Consider the following 17,375-nt stretch of genomic DNA (forward strand, 5'->3'; position numbering starts at 1 on the left):
GGTGCTTGGGATGTTTGCTCTGGCAGAACAGAACTCCCATGTAATGTGGTCAGCTGCACACAGTAACCATGTTTACATGGACACCAATAATCTGACTATTGACCTTATTCTGACTAAGACATTACAGCGCCTATGATGTTTACACGAGTTGCTTATAGAATGTCCCATTAATATTCCCATTTAAGAGCAGTCAGATTATGCCTCACATCAACATTACGTCCATTACGCCGTACGACATATCCACCAGAGTTTTAAAACCCCAATTAAAACAGTTAAATGCACAATGCTCCATTTACCATTTTGAGTGTTTTCTTTCCAATTTTGCAAACGTTTTAACTCCTCATTATTTTTCAAACCTGTTTACACTTAAAACTTTGGGCATGCACCATCAAGCAGCTGGTAACGGCTTTTGTTTTAGTGATTTTTAGTGCTTTATCTCTTATATGGCCAATGTCCTTTTCGTCAACTTTGTTTTTTGATTTTTTTTCTGCTTCACTTCTTGTCAAGCACTTTGTTAAATTGTTAAGAAAAGTGCTATATAGATAGATATAGAGTATATTATTAGATAACAGTATAATAATATTATTATTTTATTATATCTGTATTATATGTTTGTATATTAATAATATATATTATATTATAATAATATATTTATATTAATATTTGCCTACATAATAAGTGTAATCTAGGAATACTCCACATAATTCATTAATTGGATTATTGCTAATTCTAAATATGACCTTATTTGGGTTAAAGTAATTAGAAAATGCTGTTTAATATGGCATAGTCTTATTCAGACTATACTATAGTTAATCAGGTTAATATTGGAATATTGATGTCCATGTAAATGTGTTTAAATGTGTGTAGACCAGCAGACTGTGTTAATAATTATTCCAGAGTCGTTATCAACTATTGTCCCATTCTCAAATTCTTCATTGGTATACTAAAGAACGCTGTTGTTTTTCACTTAAGGGTACGAGATTGAAACTGAGTAAGAATCCAGAATGCATTGGCAGCAGAATAGTTTTCTCTTTCTCTTTATAACCAATCTTTTCTAGGATAGTTGAGCCTTCACTGACCCCAAGCAGCTGTGGTCAGAGCCCATGATGAGGACATGATGCTGCCCTGCAGTGTTAGTTGCCAGGTGAACCTGCAGTAAGTGCTTGTCATTTGAGGCTCCGATGTCTGTGTGGTGCAGTCAATGACTACATGGTTTCTGGGGGTGTGTGTCGAAAGCTCAAATTTGCTACACTTTGACCCAAGCTTTGTGTTGACCTTTGTCGGTGAAGCCAACTGCTGTGCTGAATGATGGATGGAAAACTTTTAGGGTATAATAAAGAGGACAAACTTAAGATGTCCTTCATATCATATTTAATTTATCTGCGCCTGCTCTCTGGGTAATGGAAACACATTCGACGCATCAACAAAAAGACACACATACTTCTCCTCAGGCACACAACCAATGTGACCTCCACTGGTGACTTGTTCATAAGCACTCCCCGAGCTAGTGTGACCGATCTGTCTAATCACCAACTGTCATGTCAAATTGCAATGCAATTCATGGTGGACTGAGTGTGTGCACCGTGTACACAAGGAGAAGCTTCATACATCAAATATAAGTCAGCCTCTACTTACTCCTGAGTTCAGAAATCTCCAGGGTTGAAGTTCTGTCTGTTCTTTAGCTCATTCACAAACCCGTGCTGAGATTTAAACGCATTATACTTAAGAGAGATGGAATTACAAACAAAACCTTTAAATGGTCTTAAATTAGGTAAATGCCTCTAATTTGATGTTGTGAACATCGGAATTGTTTCACGTGTTTTTTGATTTAATAAGGCTGAGATGCTCTTTGAAAATATTTTGTACTTGCAGTCTTTCATAATTTATGTTGCTCTCTTGGAGTGAATCGCAGATTTCAAGACCTTATGCAATTTATATGCAATTGCAGATTTATCTCAGTTTTAACCCCCCACCCAGTTGGGAAGAAATTGTTTTACCCACCGCAAAACCAAAAAAAAGAGTCATGACAGGGTAAATTAATATCACAAGCAGTGACAACACAAAGTGTGTTGTGAAACCCTTAAGTAGTATTCTCCACCAAACATACAACCTAAAAAGATTGAAAGGGATTCTCATTTAATCAACTGATGTAAAAGTGAGTTTTCCATTTATCCACGTCTAGTGTAGACTCAAGTATATAATTTGGATCTGGCCTGAATGGGTTCCTGTATTGGATTGGTCAAGGTGAATGTTTGAAGGTGACTCTCTCTGAGAGATTCAACTGATGAAATAAAACAGCTGTTTTCTGAAGTCCTATTCTGGTTTTTAAAGCAAGACTGCCAGTGAGTATATTTAACAGTCAGAGGTCGGTTTATCAGTGTTTCATATGTAAATACTTTTCAAAGCTTACACACAGCGCAAAGTGGGGGCAAGACTGATGCAGTTTTCATTTTCTTATCCAATGTACCCATATGAAGTGCCCGAGGTGTGGTGAGGCACATTGTTGGTGCATTGACCAACAGATAGACCAACAAAAACCTGGTCTGAGATCAATGGCTTGATTTTTTTTTATTTTGCTTTTATTTTAAGGACACTTATAATTACGGTATATGTGTAGGAAGATGTACAACACACTTACATTCAGCCTGTAACACACACAGGTGGCAGCTGTGGCTCAGTAGGTAGAAAGGGTCGACCATCAACAAGGTCAGTGGACTCAATTCCTGGCTCCTCCAGTTTGCATTGAGAAATGTCCTAAAATTGTCCCTGATGGCTGAGTCGACAGTGTTTAAATGATGTGTGATAGAAAAAGAGCATAACTGGGTGAATGCATCTGTGAAAGCATCTGCAGAGAAGTGTTCTCTCTTATTACTGGGAAAATCCACCATTATAATAGCAGCCAGCCAAGGTGCAACTGCATCTGTCTAATAATGTGGGTGGAAGATGGGACTGTCATTGGCTCATGTTATGCCCATAGACTGCATATAGAGATGGATGACGCATCGCCACTTCATCCCAGCATCCAAAAACTAAGCCAAACACCTAGACATGTATGCTGCAGTCTTGCGCATTTGGAGTCAGAGCCAGAGCTACACGCTTCTGACCAATCATTAGTCAGTCTCATCTGTCAGTCATGACGTTTAAGCCCCGACCAAACTTACTGGAAGAATGAGCTCTCGTTCTTATGGCTGTGTGATAAATGCTACCTAAAATGACAGAAACCATCTTTGAAAAGAAATTATTTGATGTGTATGTCCATATCCCATCCACTAACATGAAAGAGGCGGATTTATGACATATACTGCAGCCACCCACTAGGGGGGCAATCAAGCTACTTTGGCTCCACTTTTGGGGAGCAGTCATGCCGTCCATCAATAGTTGGACCCAAATCACACCCATGATTAATTAACAGACAAGCCAGTTGAAACATGCGCCTGATGTTTTCATGGTCTCGAAAAACATTTCATCTTTCTTTTCAAAAGCTTATCATCTTTTAGAAAATATGATTGATCCACACATTAAAAACAAATACAGCTTCAAAGCATAATATAAAGTCTTAAGGGGACAACATACAAAACCACAAAAAAGGACAATTGAATCCTCACAAAGACAGGATATATTGCTGTGCCATTGTGCTGAATTGCATTAGGTTTTATTGCCTCACCTCCCACAGTGTGGCTGTAAGGGTTTCAAGGGAGAAGAGGACACAATTTGTCCACAGTCAGCACAATGAATGCGATATGCTGTCACGAGATTTTAACTCAATTCAGTTTTGAATATATTACAAATACATGTGCGTCTGTAGGGGCTGTGTGATGTGAATGTTGAAGGTGTTGTTTTTTCCTCTGGATGAAAGACTTTATGACAGACTGCCTAAAGAGAATATGCAACCAGCGTGTGGTGTCTAACGAGATTGTTTTGTGTACAGGTGTCCCACCAGGCTGCTTTTATCCCCTCTATTGTTTTCTGTCTATACAAATGAGATGAGGTTGCAGGATGACACCGTAGTTGCACAGTCACACATGAACGAGTTGGCAGAGGCACAAGGCCGATAAATGATAAGCCTGAGAGCTGCTACTTTATTTGGGGACATCAGTTCCCACTTCCCACACATTTTCTCACATGAAGGATTTCTTTCTTGAGGGCCCTATCGCTAATTGAAAATATGAAACTAATCCACCTTCACCAGAGGAATCCAAAACACCCACTACTGCATTCAAATCAACTTTATAATCAACCCATGGGTAATGAATTGTTGTAGGTATTTAAATAGGGATGTACCCATAAGGTTAGTCCAGTATAGTAGGCTATACATCGAGCCAAGTGGTTCACAGCATTACAAAAGAACCAGCATCAGTAGAGCTGTTGTCTGAATAATTGCCCAGCCCAGCTGAAAATTGAATTCTTCAAACTAGTTGATGAAATATAAATAACTAGTGCTGTACCAGTTCTAAACCTGCCTGTTTGGAATGGGCTGTTTACTTTGCCTGTGGTGATGCTGGTTGCAGTTTTCTTTCTGAAACCGTAAAAGTGACAGTAGTAAATGAGCTGCCCCAAGGAAAGACCTGCTGTGGGACTCAGTCCACAGAGCTCTGAGGCTACACCACCACTGCTGCACAAAAAGCTGTTCACCTGTTTATTTAGGCTTCAGTGAAGCTCAACTCAGTACGCAGAACCCCAAACTGGAGACTCAGCTGTCATTGCCGTTGTCATGAACGTGCTGTTTTCATGATTAACAAGATCACTTGCGTTGATGACCCAAGCTGCTACTGAGCACTGGTCAGTTTATTAATAATGAACAGATCTAAATCACAGCAAGTTCAACACATGCCAAGTGTGAAGCCAATAGGCTGAACTGTTATCGAGATAGCCACAGATCTTTGGAATTATACAAATGCTATTGTACATTGAAAATACATGTGGAGGTTTTATACCTGTTGGCTGGGTTTTCCATTGCAGTGGTGACTGACATCTGAAGATGTTCTAACATCTGAGATGTTCTAGCATCTTTACTGGACTGGAACATGTGCCTTATTAGCCTTTAAATGTTCATAAAAGGCTTTCTCCCTCATCTGGCTGTTACACTACGAAATGTAAAACATTTGTCCCTTTTAAAATCTTTGATGACCCATTGTGTTTCTCTTGGTAATGAGAAGCTAGTCAGCATTGACTCTCACTGTTAATCTATCTACTATTACCTAATCTGTCTGTACGTGGGCTCGCATATCTTGACAACCGTTAATCTTAATGGCTCCCCATTTGGCATGTGTGTTGTTAAGGGCCCAAAGAATTAATTCAAGTTTGATTTTAAGAGTTTGTCGGAAAGAGTTCTTTTTTTAGATATGTAGTGGACAAATAAACTATGTAGTTTCTCATTCTCTTTGTAACCATCGCTTCGAAGTGTTAGTACCCAAATAAAATCTGTCCATGGTGCAGTCCTTGGGTTTGCATTTAACTATTTATTAAATTAGCCTATGTCATAAAAAATAACTGCAGTAAGCACATTTGATTTAAGAAAATTGGGCCTCATTCACCAGCCTGTCTTTGGAAGAAATTTATTCTTTCTACCTACATTTGCAGTTTCTAAGAAGATGCTGACATTCACCAATGTTTTTTTTATCAGAGATTTGCTCTTATGTAATAAGAGAATCAATGCGCACTCAAGAGCACTTGACTACTGATATGCTTATGTAAAATAATCAGTCATTGTTATTGGTATTCTTAAAAAAGACAGACAGGTTTTAGTGCATATATTTGTTTTAGAAAATTTGTATTTTAGTGTGTCACAGATTTCACACAGACATGTTGAAGAGGAGAACACTCATTCATTAACATACTCACTCATATTTAGGTATTTACTCACTGGAGTATACATATTAAATGTGTCATATGTTCCATAGTTTTAAAGGTTTGGTGTGTAGAATTTAGTGACATCTAGTGGTAAAGTTGCATGTTGCAGCTGAATACCCTCAACTCACCCTTCTCTTCCAAACATGAGAGAAAACTTGGGTTGCTTTCAGTTGTTAATTTATATCGACTGCTGACACTGCTAAATATTTCACCTTATTTTTAAAAGTTGAGTCCAATGTACCAACGTCTTTGATTGTTCTTTTAGAAATTCTTGACTTCTTTTCTTTTTAGTATTTGTGTTGTCTTTGTGTGCACACAGCTCTGCAGTCTTGTGCCCTTTTATGGGCATTGGCGGGGCATTGACTTTGCTAATCAGGAATAACTGGCGCATGCTTTTTAACTTTCAAAGTTACATTGCTTAATTTGTTAAATTTTAAGATTCAGTACTTCATATTTTATTTTGAAAACATGAACATGTAGCACCATTCTAAAACATTTTTAACTGAAATTATTAATAGCATATGACAGAGTCCTGTTAGTTTGACAACATTGTCTGTTTTAGTGTGTGTTTGCGCTGTGTTGTTGAGATGGATCTGCTGTAAACAGCTAAGTAAGTAAAGATAATTCATTCATTCAATAAGCCCATAAACATCTGTGTGACTATAGAATCAAAAATAAAAGTATCGACACCTGGTACTTCGTGCCTCAGGTGTTGGGTGTAATGGCAGGTGAAACAGTTTCCCCCTGTGATCCCAGCCAGTTGTGGAGACTGATTTGTGTTACCATTAAATGTTTCCCCTTGTTTTGTTTCTCTTGATCGTATCCACCATATATTTCCACAAAGCTGTGAGATGAAGCTTTAATGTATACCTTGTCTTCTTTGCAGGAACGGAGCCTCCATAGTCTCATAAGAGAGAATTGGTTGACCTTACTCACTCACACACTGATTGTCACCTTTTCACCCATCTGACCACTCAAGACTACGTTGTCTCTGAAAGGGTCAGTCTTCTGCGATTCTACTCAAACCAAGATATTGTCTGCAAAACAACAGCAGAACAGCAAACCAGTAACATTTGTATTTTTGTCCCTCTAAGGATCCCTCTCTTAAATAGCTTACCTGAAAAGTATTTAACACAACTGTACTTTAATGATTTCAATTGCAAGTATTCCCCTTTTTAGAAACAGAATCAGCTTTATTGCCATGTATGAGTCCCCATACTAGGAATTTGACTCCAGTGTAGCTGCACTCAGTGTACTTACAAAAATAGACAGACAACTCACAACAGACTACTACAGGAAACATAATGTGCAAGTAGGGACAAGAAAACGGTAACTACGAATTGTGAGCAGAGGACAATAGTGCAGTGGTGCAAAGACGCTCAAACAAAAATGGATCGATAACATACAAGTTACTTGTATGTATTTGGTGAATCATGTGGTGCAGAGTGCAAAGGATCATTATAAGCAGGATGCATATAAATACACAAGGTACATGAATCCTATCACGGTAGTGCATTTGAATAATGTACAGTATATACATTCCGCTTAGATTTATATTGTTGGAAATGTGTACGTGTAAACCTGAATTGAGGAACAGTATAATAAATAATAAATACATTGGGGTTTTTGGTGGATGACTAATGTACAGATATCCTGACGCTGTAGACTGGTTGTTCATCAGAGTGATGGCCTGTGGGGAAAAGATACTTTTTTCTTGTAATGAAATGTGTTTCTTACCCTTAAATTAAAATGTAATTATATTAGAATAATCTTCATTGTGCATTTGTATGTATGAAAAGTAATTCCTCTTTGAGAAATGAGGGTGACGTATTTGTCCTTGGCACAATAATAGTGCAGTAGTAATAGCCAAGCCATGGATGAGTAAAAGGGTTACAATTGCCAGGTGAGACCGTGTTGAAACATGCGGATAACCTTTAGAGGCCATTGCTTGTAGTGTTACATTCAGCAGGGTTCCAGTTATTGTGTCCACTCTTTTCATATGAAGCTGTTTTCTCAGTCAAGTATCTTTGGTTGAAATGGTAATTGCTTTCCCATCAAATATGAACTGTTGTCCTTTCATTTGTTTATGTCACATCATCCATCAATCTTATTGACTCTTGTGGCTGGGGTTTGATGAATCCCGGGAAAATAATGTAACTCACCCCTTCAGTATAGCATCATCAACGGAATTGGGTGGGGGCCGTAATTGTTTGTCTATATAATATATTAGACATTACAGATAGGATTGTGACTGAAAGGGTATTATTTATCTTACTGCTGTGTTTTTTCTTGTTTTCACACATATATAGACTGAAGCAGTTATTCTTAAAGATTAGAATAAAATGGCACATCAGGCTGCATTGAGTGTGGAAGTTAATATGTTTACTGTTCACCTTATTTTACATGCACATCCATTAGATTTAATAAGCAATGGTCATTTTGCCAAGTAGTAGTAACATATATCCAACTAGGGTCTTAGGGAGTACTCTGTTCTGGAACTCTTATGCCCGGGCCACCAGTGTGTCGTGGAAACATTTTTGTGTCCATGTTATCAGGTTAGAATGGACACACTGCCTGAGTGAGCCTCGCTGCTCTTCCAGATTGTCCGAGTCTCACCTGTTTTCTCTGTGCTGCACGGCTCATAGGGAGTAAAAATCTATCCCCACAGTTTCAATGTCTGTCTAATATGTCACAAATATTTGCAACACTTCTTGTACCCATTTTAAAGTAAAAGCATTCTTGCGTTTCAGTTGATTTAATCCATCCGTGTGTTTTAACAAGGTTTTTATTGTTATAGTAAGACTGGAAGATGCATGATTTCATACAGTCCTGGCATTTAGTAGAGTACATAGGCCTACTTTTATCTAAGGAAATACTGTAGTCATACCAGAAACCTCACATAGCAGCTCAGTAGCAGATGTGAACTAGGGTTGGACGACGTATGCAGTGAAACATCTCGATGGACTTTACTCACAGACACACACGCAGAGACCCACACACTTACACAGTGACACACAGACACCGACTCAGCTGATGTCTCTGACCCGATACAGTTTAAATGTCAATATCAACACTGATCACCACATAATGATCGATACTTTTCATAATTGAATTCAATAGATTCAGCTCGCCCTGACTCCGCTCACTTTCTTCCTCAGTCTGTCATGCTGACGTGCAGGCACACACCGACACACACACTCACACACAGTGTCATCGGACATCTGTAAACTCAAACTGGGTAAAACCTAAAGAATTTGTAAACTTAGGCAATTTATGGAGAGCAGGATGGAGATGGTGTGACAGAGTTTGTAAAAACTGTAAACAAATTGCTGTCCAAACATATGAAAAGACCCAAATTAACACTGTATGTGGATTACCTTATTACTATAACCAAATTATTTAAACAGCATTTGAATAGAATCTATAGAATCTGTCCCAAGCGTTTTGATCCATATAAACGGTTGATCACTTCATCTGTGATCACGATATCCGTGAGGGGGGGCTCAACATCGTGATAGAATCGTCCATCACCCCAACACTAATGTGAACAATACATGCCTGTGAGACATGGCAGAGCAGAGATGCAGCCATCGCACCCAGGCGTTAGTCTCAGGAACCTTTTACAAGCAATTAAATGGTTCCTGCACACCATTGTTTGCATGCATTTCCACAATTGTCTAAAGACCAGCGCATATTAGGCAAATTAGCCTGATGTATGAATAATCGATAAGCTACCAGCTACCAATGTTGGTAATGAAGAAGACTATTCACAAATGATGGTGACAAATTAAGCAACTCTACAACTTGTGCCATTGTGGATTGAAATAGAGACAAACATAAGCAACAAAGCGCAATAAAAACAGCCCAGGAAACAGATTTTATGAACTATTGAATAGATTGTCCTAAATAAAACCCGAGAGTAGCCAACCAATCAGGCATCTTCAGTGCTGCAAGCCCCATCCCCAATTGTTCCTGTATCATGAGGTAGTGCCCCTGAGTAGGGACTTAAGGGTAAAAACTTTTTTCTGAAACTTTATTTAGACCGTGGTCTTGGAACCATTCCTGTAAAGGTTCTTAGTTCCTGAGGAAAGTTCCAGTAGGAAACTTCCTCTGTAGCCGCTCTCTGTGAGACTGTAACTACTCACAGCGCTAACAGCTAAATGTTATGGTCAAATGCTAATATGCTCATTGTGACAATGCTGACGTGCTGATATTTGGCAGGTGCTGCCACACTCCTAGCATGACCGGATATACAAATTCTGATTCTGATTCCGGTCTAAATACAGTTGTGTTAGGGATTTAATAAAAACACCATAGGTTCACACACTGGTTGTAGATCTGTATTGTATTTATTGTCATGAATAAATAAAGTACAAGCTATGTTAGGCCGACGGCTCAGGATGGCCTCAGTCTAACCTGAGCAAGTCAACACCACATACTGTTCCTATGAAAAGTAGTAAAAAATGTATTTCTATGGGAAACGGCCAAACAGTTTAAGCATTTTAGCTTCTGCTGCTCCATGTCAAATAGTATAAATACTCTGAATCCAATTAAAATTCATTTCAAATGAATATGTTTGGAATAAAGGGATTCTTGAGCTCATTTTAAAGGGGTGTGGGGTATTTCAGACAAAAGATTGGGAACCACTGAGCCTTACTATCTGAAATGTGGCTCTCGGCATTGAAAGCACCTAATCAATCTGCCACTTAATCTCTAGACAAAAAAATCTTCAGGCTGTTTGTATTTCATTACAGCAGCTCGAGGGTTTGACTCTTTTCATTTGGTGTTTCCAGATCAGAGAAAATGCATTAAATGTGAGGGTGGGATTGTGCTGCAAAGGTTTATGTTTACAGGTATATGTGGAATCGTCACCCACACAGACATGGTCTTAACCTTAAGTGTGACATTGCCATATTTGTACTTTAAAGTTAAGTTGCCATATAATATCCCGGAAATTTTGTGGATCCTGTTTTTTGTAAGGTTACGATATGAAATTTAAAGCATGCAATCTTTTTTTCTCTCTCACACAAAGATACACAGTTTAACAATGTCAAGCAAAACCAATTAACCCAAAGTCGACCAGCAGACTGTCATACACAAATGACACAGAGAGAAAAGAGGATTAAAATGTTCATTGTGTACATAATTGCTCTGCTTGGCAAAATGTCAATGCTCTTCTCAATTCCAACAGACAAAATCTGGAATTGCTTTGCTGTACAATGAGGAGACCAACAATACCTATGATGTCTGCCTGAAACTGACCAAAGAGGTATTAACCATACAGAAGCTGGATGTGGTTTGCACAAGTGGAAGTGAATCCCAATTAAACGTAAGTGCGCCCGAGGGCTCGAGACTTTCCATTGTAATTAATGCTGTGTAACTAGAGAATACTGTTTTCAGTGTTCACAATATCCTCTTGCCAATAAGAAACTCCCACTTTCTAAAGCACAGAACTGTTGTACTGCGAAGACAAGCGACCGGCGGTCTGGGTTTAAGCATCAAAGTAAGCAGATACGTTTGATTATGGAGAAGCTGAAGTTGAAACGAAGAGACCCCCGCTCATCTTTCTCTTCCTGCTTTTCAGGGAGGTGCAGAGCACAACGTTCCCGTGGTCATTTCAAAGATTTTCAAAGATCAAGTTGGTAAGAAAGCGTTTATCTGTGATAATGTGTGTTTCTGTGATGTGGACTTGAAAAGGTTTCCAATGCAGTGTTGAGTGTGTTAAGCACATTGGAACTGTCATTCATTCATTAATTTTCATTAATCATTAATTTTTTAGAATCAGTTGAAGACACAATCAAAGAGAAATGTTTTTAAATAAATTCGTTTTTGGCTGTAAAGGAAGAGGTATCTGAGTGTTTGGCTCTCGTACCTTTGTGAGAGTATAAACAGTATATCATAGAGTGGCACTGAGGCCCAAACCACTTTTACATTCACAAGATCCACCTTTTATTTGGATCTGCAATAAATTGTACAAACTAATAAATATCCGTCACCAAAACATGTCCGTTATTTAAATCAAGATTCTCGAATTATTCTCTCAGCATTCAATGGTAAAAAACTCCCTATCTTACAATGTTAAAGAAAGTGAAAAAAATTACTTGAGCTGTACTCAAATTTCTTCCCTGACCCGTACATCATCCTTCCACCAAGTTTCATTGTAATCCATCCAGTAGTTTTGTAAGTTATCTTGCTTACAAAAAAAAAATACATGGAAACCAATGAACAAACAGACAGGGGTGAAAACCTAACCTAAATGGCTGAGGTAATATCTGTGTGTTCAGTGTTTGGCTGCAGTCAGAATGTGTTTAGCCTCGCTCAGCAAGACTAGAATCAGGATGACACAGTGTGGCTATTGACGATGCCACCGGGATCTCCCACACACAGACAGAGACGAACAGGTTGCTTTCCAGCATCTTTTATTTATAACACAGAGCAAACATTAATTCAAAATTCAACCTAAACTTGCCAGCAATTTCTGCTGGCGTCTCAGCTTTGCAGCTCAGCTCAGCTTGGTGTCTCTCAGTGTCTCCGTGTCTTTCTTTAATGTGCGTCTCCGTGTCTCTCGTGTGTGTCTCCCTTCTGTACCAGAGGATCAATCAGCTAACAGCCCTCAACTCCGCAGATTAACCCTCTGGTACGGGGGGGGGGGCACCTTCGTGCCCACACACACTTACCCTAACACATCCAAAGTGTAACAATAAACCATGAAACCTAATACAGTCAAATTCAATTGTTTTAGCAATGCATGAATGTTGGTGTAAGAATGGTAATTAGTGTAATTGGTTACTTAACTAAGCCAGAAAAGAGTCCCCAGCTAGCAAGAGTCTTGGAGGCCAACAGTAACGTATTGCATGTAGCTTACTTGAGAACTCATCGGGTCACTCTATGTAGTGGCCCTTTTTCTGGAACTAGAACAGTAAGTGTAATGTAAGCAATTTGCTTGAAAAAAAGAAAAAAGTTCCTAGACTCCAAGTGCTTTACAAGGCCACTGCATTAATGGCAGCTTGTTCACTTCCACCTACAACCTTCAGGTTTTTGTATAATGAAAATTTCCACAGAGTTAGTGAGCATGTCAGCGTCATTGTGACGACAAGTCTTATGGAAGTATTGCTATGAAATCTATTCAGTACGTACTTTACATTCCAGAATTACAGTTTACACATTACTGTTTATGTATATGTTATACAAACAAGAGACATTAGCTGTGGGCACGTAGACTGCGAAGGCCTAGCGAAATTAGCCCCTTGGTTTTTTTTAACATGTTAACCATCACGTAGCTTGCTAGCGCCATTACCTCTTTGAAAAACGGAAGTATTATTAATTAAAGGATAGTTTGGGCCAGGAAAGATTCGCCCGTTGGAGCCTTCGTTCCTCAGGGAGGAAATGAAATGAAAATTTGTTGGCCACATTTGAAGTAGTCCTTGAGTTGGGACAGTCTAGTCGTACCGCTGTGACGCAATTGGTCTTCAAGTGTAGCCTCTGAAAGATGCAGACCTTGATCTCTTTTGTATGTTAGTCGGCTTTGGAAATGCTAGGTTATGTAATGTCTTATTTAATTTGTATTTTATTGTCACGTCCCCCACACAGACAACAAAAGTCTTGATGCCAAGCTCACCTGAACATGTCCTGACTGCACCTGGGCTCTTTTTGTACACTTATTGGTAGTTAAAAAATATGAATATGCTCTTTTCATCTGGGTAACTACTGCATAATGAGACATCTTTCAAAGAAAAGGAAGATAAGGTTGTGTTATTTTTACATTTATTATTCGTTCTGTATTGTGTATTTCCACTAAGTCAGTTGGTCATGATCAGCGAGTCAGCCTCCAAAGGACTACGTATGTAAAGAGAAACGCCATGTAGACGAAACAGTTGGCAATTAAATGTAAGAAGTGATGACCTCTCAGTATCCTGCAGAGATTCACTATCAAAGCCTCATGTGAATCATTTCCCCTGTAATTTGCCCACATCCCTCTGAATGTCCTCATATCCCAGTTGACGCTGGGAGCTGTTTTCTCCGAACTTTTCCAAATCTTTTCTCAACAGAGGCTTCATTGTCTCGTCCCGTGCTGCTCGCAAACGAGTTTATGTCCTTATTAATTTCAAATTTCATGCTTTCCTGTGTTCTTTCTCTGAGTTGCAGGATGTTGACTGCGATTAGTCAGACAGAGACACTGATTGCTATTCTCGCCACATTACCATGTATGAAATGAGCAATTATTTTCTAATGTTTTCATTAACCTCTGACACTTGACAATTGACGCCTGCAGCCGATCAGTCGGGGAAGCTATTCGTCGGGGATGCTGTGTTGCAGGTTGGTACATTAGTTCATGACTTATTTGCTGCAGGGTTGATTTGGGTCACAGCCAAGAGTGTTGACTTGTTGCATTTTAATTTCGACACTGTTTTATTTCATTGAAGGATATGAATTGCCTTTAATATATTATTTTATGTGCATGATTTGAATCTAATAAATCTGTAAATGTCACAATGACAAGTGTTCATATATACTGAATCGTGACACAAGATTTTAATTAAATGAAACAATCATCTCATTCGTCAAAAAAGCCTCACCAATAAATAAGAAGCTTTTTTTCTTTATATTCATAAAAAAACTGATGTTACTAGTATTTGCCAGGTATTAATTTTATCTTTTAAAAACTGAATTTGAGTCCGCCTGGCAGGTTTATTGGCTCTGCTGTTTATCTAGAATATCAAGCAGACTCATTGGACTGCCAAGCATTATTAATATTAAGATTCACACTGGAAATTCTTATGAATTACATTATGATATGATTTGCATTTGCTCTCACATTTGGCTCACCATTGTTTCATATTTCATATTTATTTGAAATGTTATTTGAATTGTCAAGCTGCAGAATATTGCATCTATTTCCATACGTTAGGGAGGACAGGCAGCAAATCCAGGGGAGGGCTCATACATTCATTTGAATAAACTTTTGAACTTTTGAAGTTGTAAATTGAGTAAGAAGTATTTTTGGACTCAAACTCAAAGCCCTGGTTCTCTGTGATAACAACATAAAAAAAATCATGAACAATAGCTTTATTTTATTGAAGGCCAAATAAACAACTTTAAATATTTTAAAAGGGAATATAAGGATGAATTATGAGACACGGGCCCCAGGAAAGATGTAATAGGACCTTAACGGCTTCTGCACAGGAGTAAAACACTCAGAGTCTAGATACACATACTCCGTGATCATCGTGAATCTCCATGTGGCTGTTTTTGCATCTCTGTGTTTTTTTTTCTTCTGTTATACCCCGTTCAAGACCTGGTATTAACGTCTGTCCTGACTGATCTAATCACAAGTGGTCTGCGCTCAGTACAGGGCTGAGGTGTGTCCACATTCTTTTTGCTGTGGTAATGCAAATGTGTCCTGGGCCACATATGAAGGACCACCTACCCAGCGGTGATTTCCTCTGACCCGCTACAGTTTCAAAATGAATTCACTGTACTCTGTGTCCATGCATTGATACATTTGTGGCCTCCGCCACAATATCATCGCTATCATCAACGCATAGTGAATAATACTTTTCTCTCTCTCTCTCTCTCTCTCTCTACCGCTCTCTCGCTCGCTCGATTGTGACGACACACAAACACAGTGACATCAGACACATCTGTTAACTCATAATTTGCTATCCACAGATTAATTTGCATATAGAGCGGGCAAGGGAGTAGTCGGGTTTCACTTCCCTGTTCAGGACACATTTTAAAGTTTACTTAACGCTGACCACTTCTCCAATACCAGGTCTGAACTAAGCCTTAGAGGTCATTGAATGTGTCTTCATGGTTTTGCACCTGTTTTGCAAACATTTAGTATTGCCGTTGTGTCTCTTTGTGGCCATGGCCTCTTTTCTAACCTTTTGCATCTCTTGGTCGTTTTGTGACTGCTGTTGTTTTGCATCTCTTTATGGCAGTGCTGCATTTCCTTGTGTCTGCTTTTGCTTTGCTTTTGGGTGTTTTGCATCTCGCTTAGGTCATGTGTATCTTTTAGTTGTTGTTTAATTGGCTTTTTATAAAGGTTAACAAGGGTCACCCCAATCCATCCATGATACTATCAAGCCAATGTATGACCCTCTGACTCTGATAAGGGGCACCAGGGGTTCCCGGTCATACCCCAGAAGGGCCACTCTTGCAATAGAGCTGCAAAATTACACACTTTCTCCACTACAAAAGTACTTACCTGCTTTTCCTCTCTCTCTGGTTTCTTTAGGTCAATGGCATAAATGTAGAACACTGTACCCATGAGGAAGTTGTGAGTATATTTGTAATAATAGGCAATACCCTGCTCCATCTGTCTATATTGTTGCTCCATCCTTCAGCTTGGTTCAAAACCTAATCCCTGCATTTATCGACTCTGAGGTGCACCTCAACAACATGAGTTGTCATCTTGGCAGGAGGCGGTTTTTCTCTTGCTTTACACTGTGACAAATTGAAAAGATTGAAAAGGAGTTGATCACTATCAAAAGCTGCACAAGAATCGAGAGTGATCATGTTCAGCTGAATTTTTGACACAGACTTATTTTTTGCAGCTCAGTTTTTCTCGAATTTAGCTTCCTCGATGTGAAATGTTTCCCTTTTGTTTTCTGTAGCCCCACCACACACACACACACACACATGCACACACACTCCCTTCCCATGTCTGTCATCTCTGTCTCCTCGTGCAGACCCAAACAGCTGTTCACTATATTCCCCTTCAGAGTGTCAAAACACATAATGGGCAGTTTTTCTTCAGAACACAATCCAGAGCTTTTAATGGCAGGCTGTCACACTCTCAGCTCTGACAGACGCTCAGGCTAAAGTAACAACAGCTAACACACATTGTCGGAGACCATGTGCAGATGTGCTGTGATTAGGGAGTGTAGAAATGACCGAAAGTTTTTTCATTCAATTTCCCATTTTATTTTCTCTCTGTCTTCAAGGATGCTTGGAAGACACATTTAATATTTCTTCCTTTAAACCCAGCTGTACTTGAACGCCTCTTTGAGACTAACGTGACATCCTTGAGGATTCTGCATCTCTCGGACATCAGATAATCAGAGCTTAATTACTTTGTTGTTTTGTCACTTTGCTGCCACCCTTGCATGAGAGTGACGCCTGCCTTCAGCTTCCAACTTCGATGATATAAGTGAAGCCCCCTTCAGCCGGGCTTCAACTCAAGATTATATATTCTTCACTCATCTCCTGTTACATTTTGTTGCGGCGACCAGCTTGACATCAGTGTGGCTTGTTTCATTTATGAGATTACATTTTATCTCAGTGCATCACTCACAGTGTCTCTCTCCTGCTGTCAGGTTCACCTCCTGCGTACTGCAGGAGATGAGGTCACCATCACTGTTCGCTATCTGCGAGAAATGCCATCATTTCTAAAGCTGCCTCTCGGTAAGAGTTTGGTTGTTTTGATGCCATGTTTTTTTTTTTTACATTTACATTTTTATAAATAAAGCAATAAAGTCTTTTTAAGAATATACCTGATGAATAACTTTTGCTAGGAGATTCAA

General features: G+C 39.1%; 1 protein-coding gene across 2 annotated transcripts in view; it reads left to right on the plus strand.

Moving 5' to 3' along the window:
* sntg2 (syntrophin, gamma 2) overlaps window positions 1-17,375 on the plus strand; it is an 80,630-nt gene that overhangs the window by 16,785 nt on the left and 46,470 nt on the right. For both annotated transcript variants that reach the window (XM_035168488.2, XM_047341657.1), the window contains exons 2-7: window positions 11,042-11,179; window positions 11,297-11,353; window positions 11,435-11,492; window positions 14,123-14,166; window positions 16,088-16,129; window positions 17,169-17,256. In XM_035168488.2, the coding sequence (XP_035024379.1) occupies window positions 11,042-11,179; window positions 11,297-11,353; window positions 11,435-11,492; window positions 14,123-14,166; window positions 16,088-16,129; window positions 17,169-17,256 (427 nt within the window). The remainder of the gene's footprint in view (window positions 1-11,041; window positions 11,180-11,296; window positions 11,354-11,434; window positions 11,493-14,122; window positions 14,167-16,087; window positions 16,130-17,168; window positions 17,257-17,375) is intronic.

This window comes from Hippoglossus stenolepis, chromosome 10 (genome assembly GCF_022539355.2).
Source record: "Hippoglossus stenolepis isolate QCI-W04-F060 chromosome 10, HSTE1.2, whole genome shotgun sequence".
Classification (NCBI taxonomy): Eukaryota; Metazoa; Chordata; class Actinopteri; order Pleuronectiformes; family Pleuronectidae; genus Hippoglossus; species Hippoglossus stenolepis.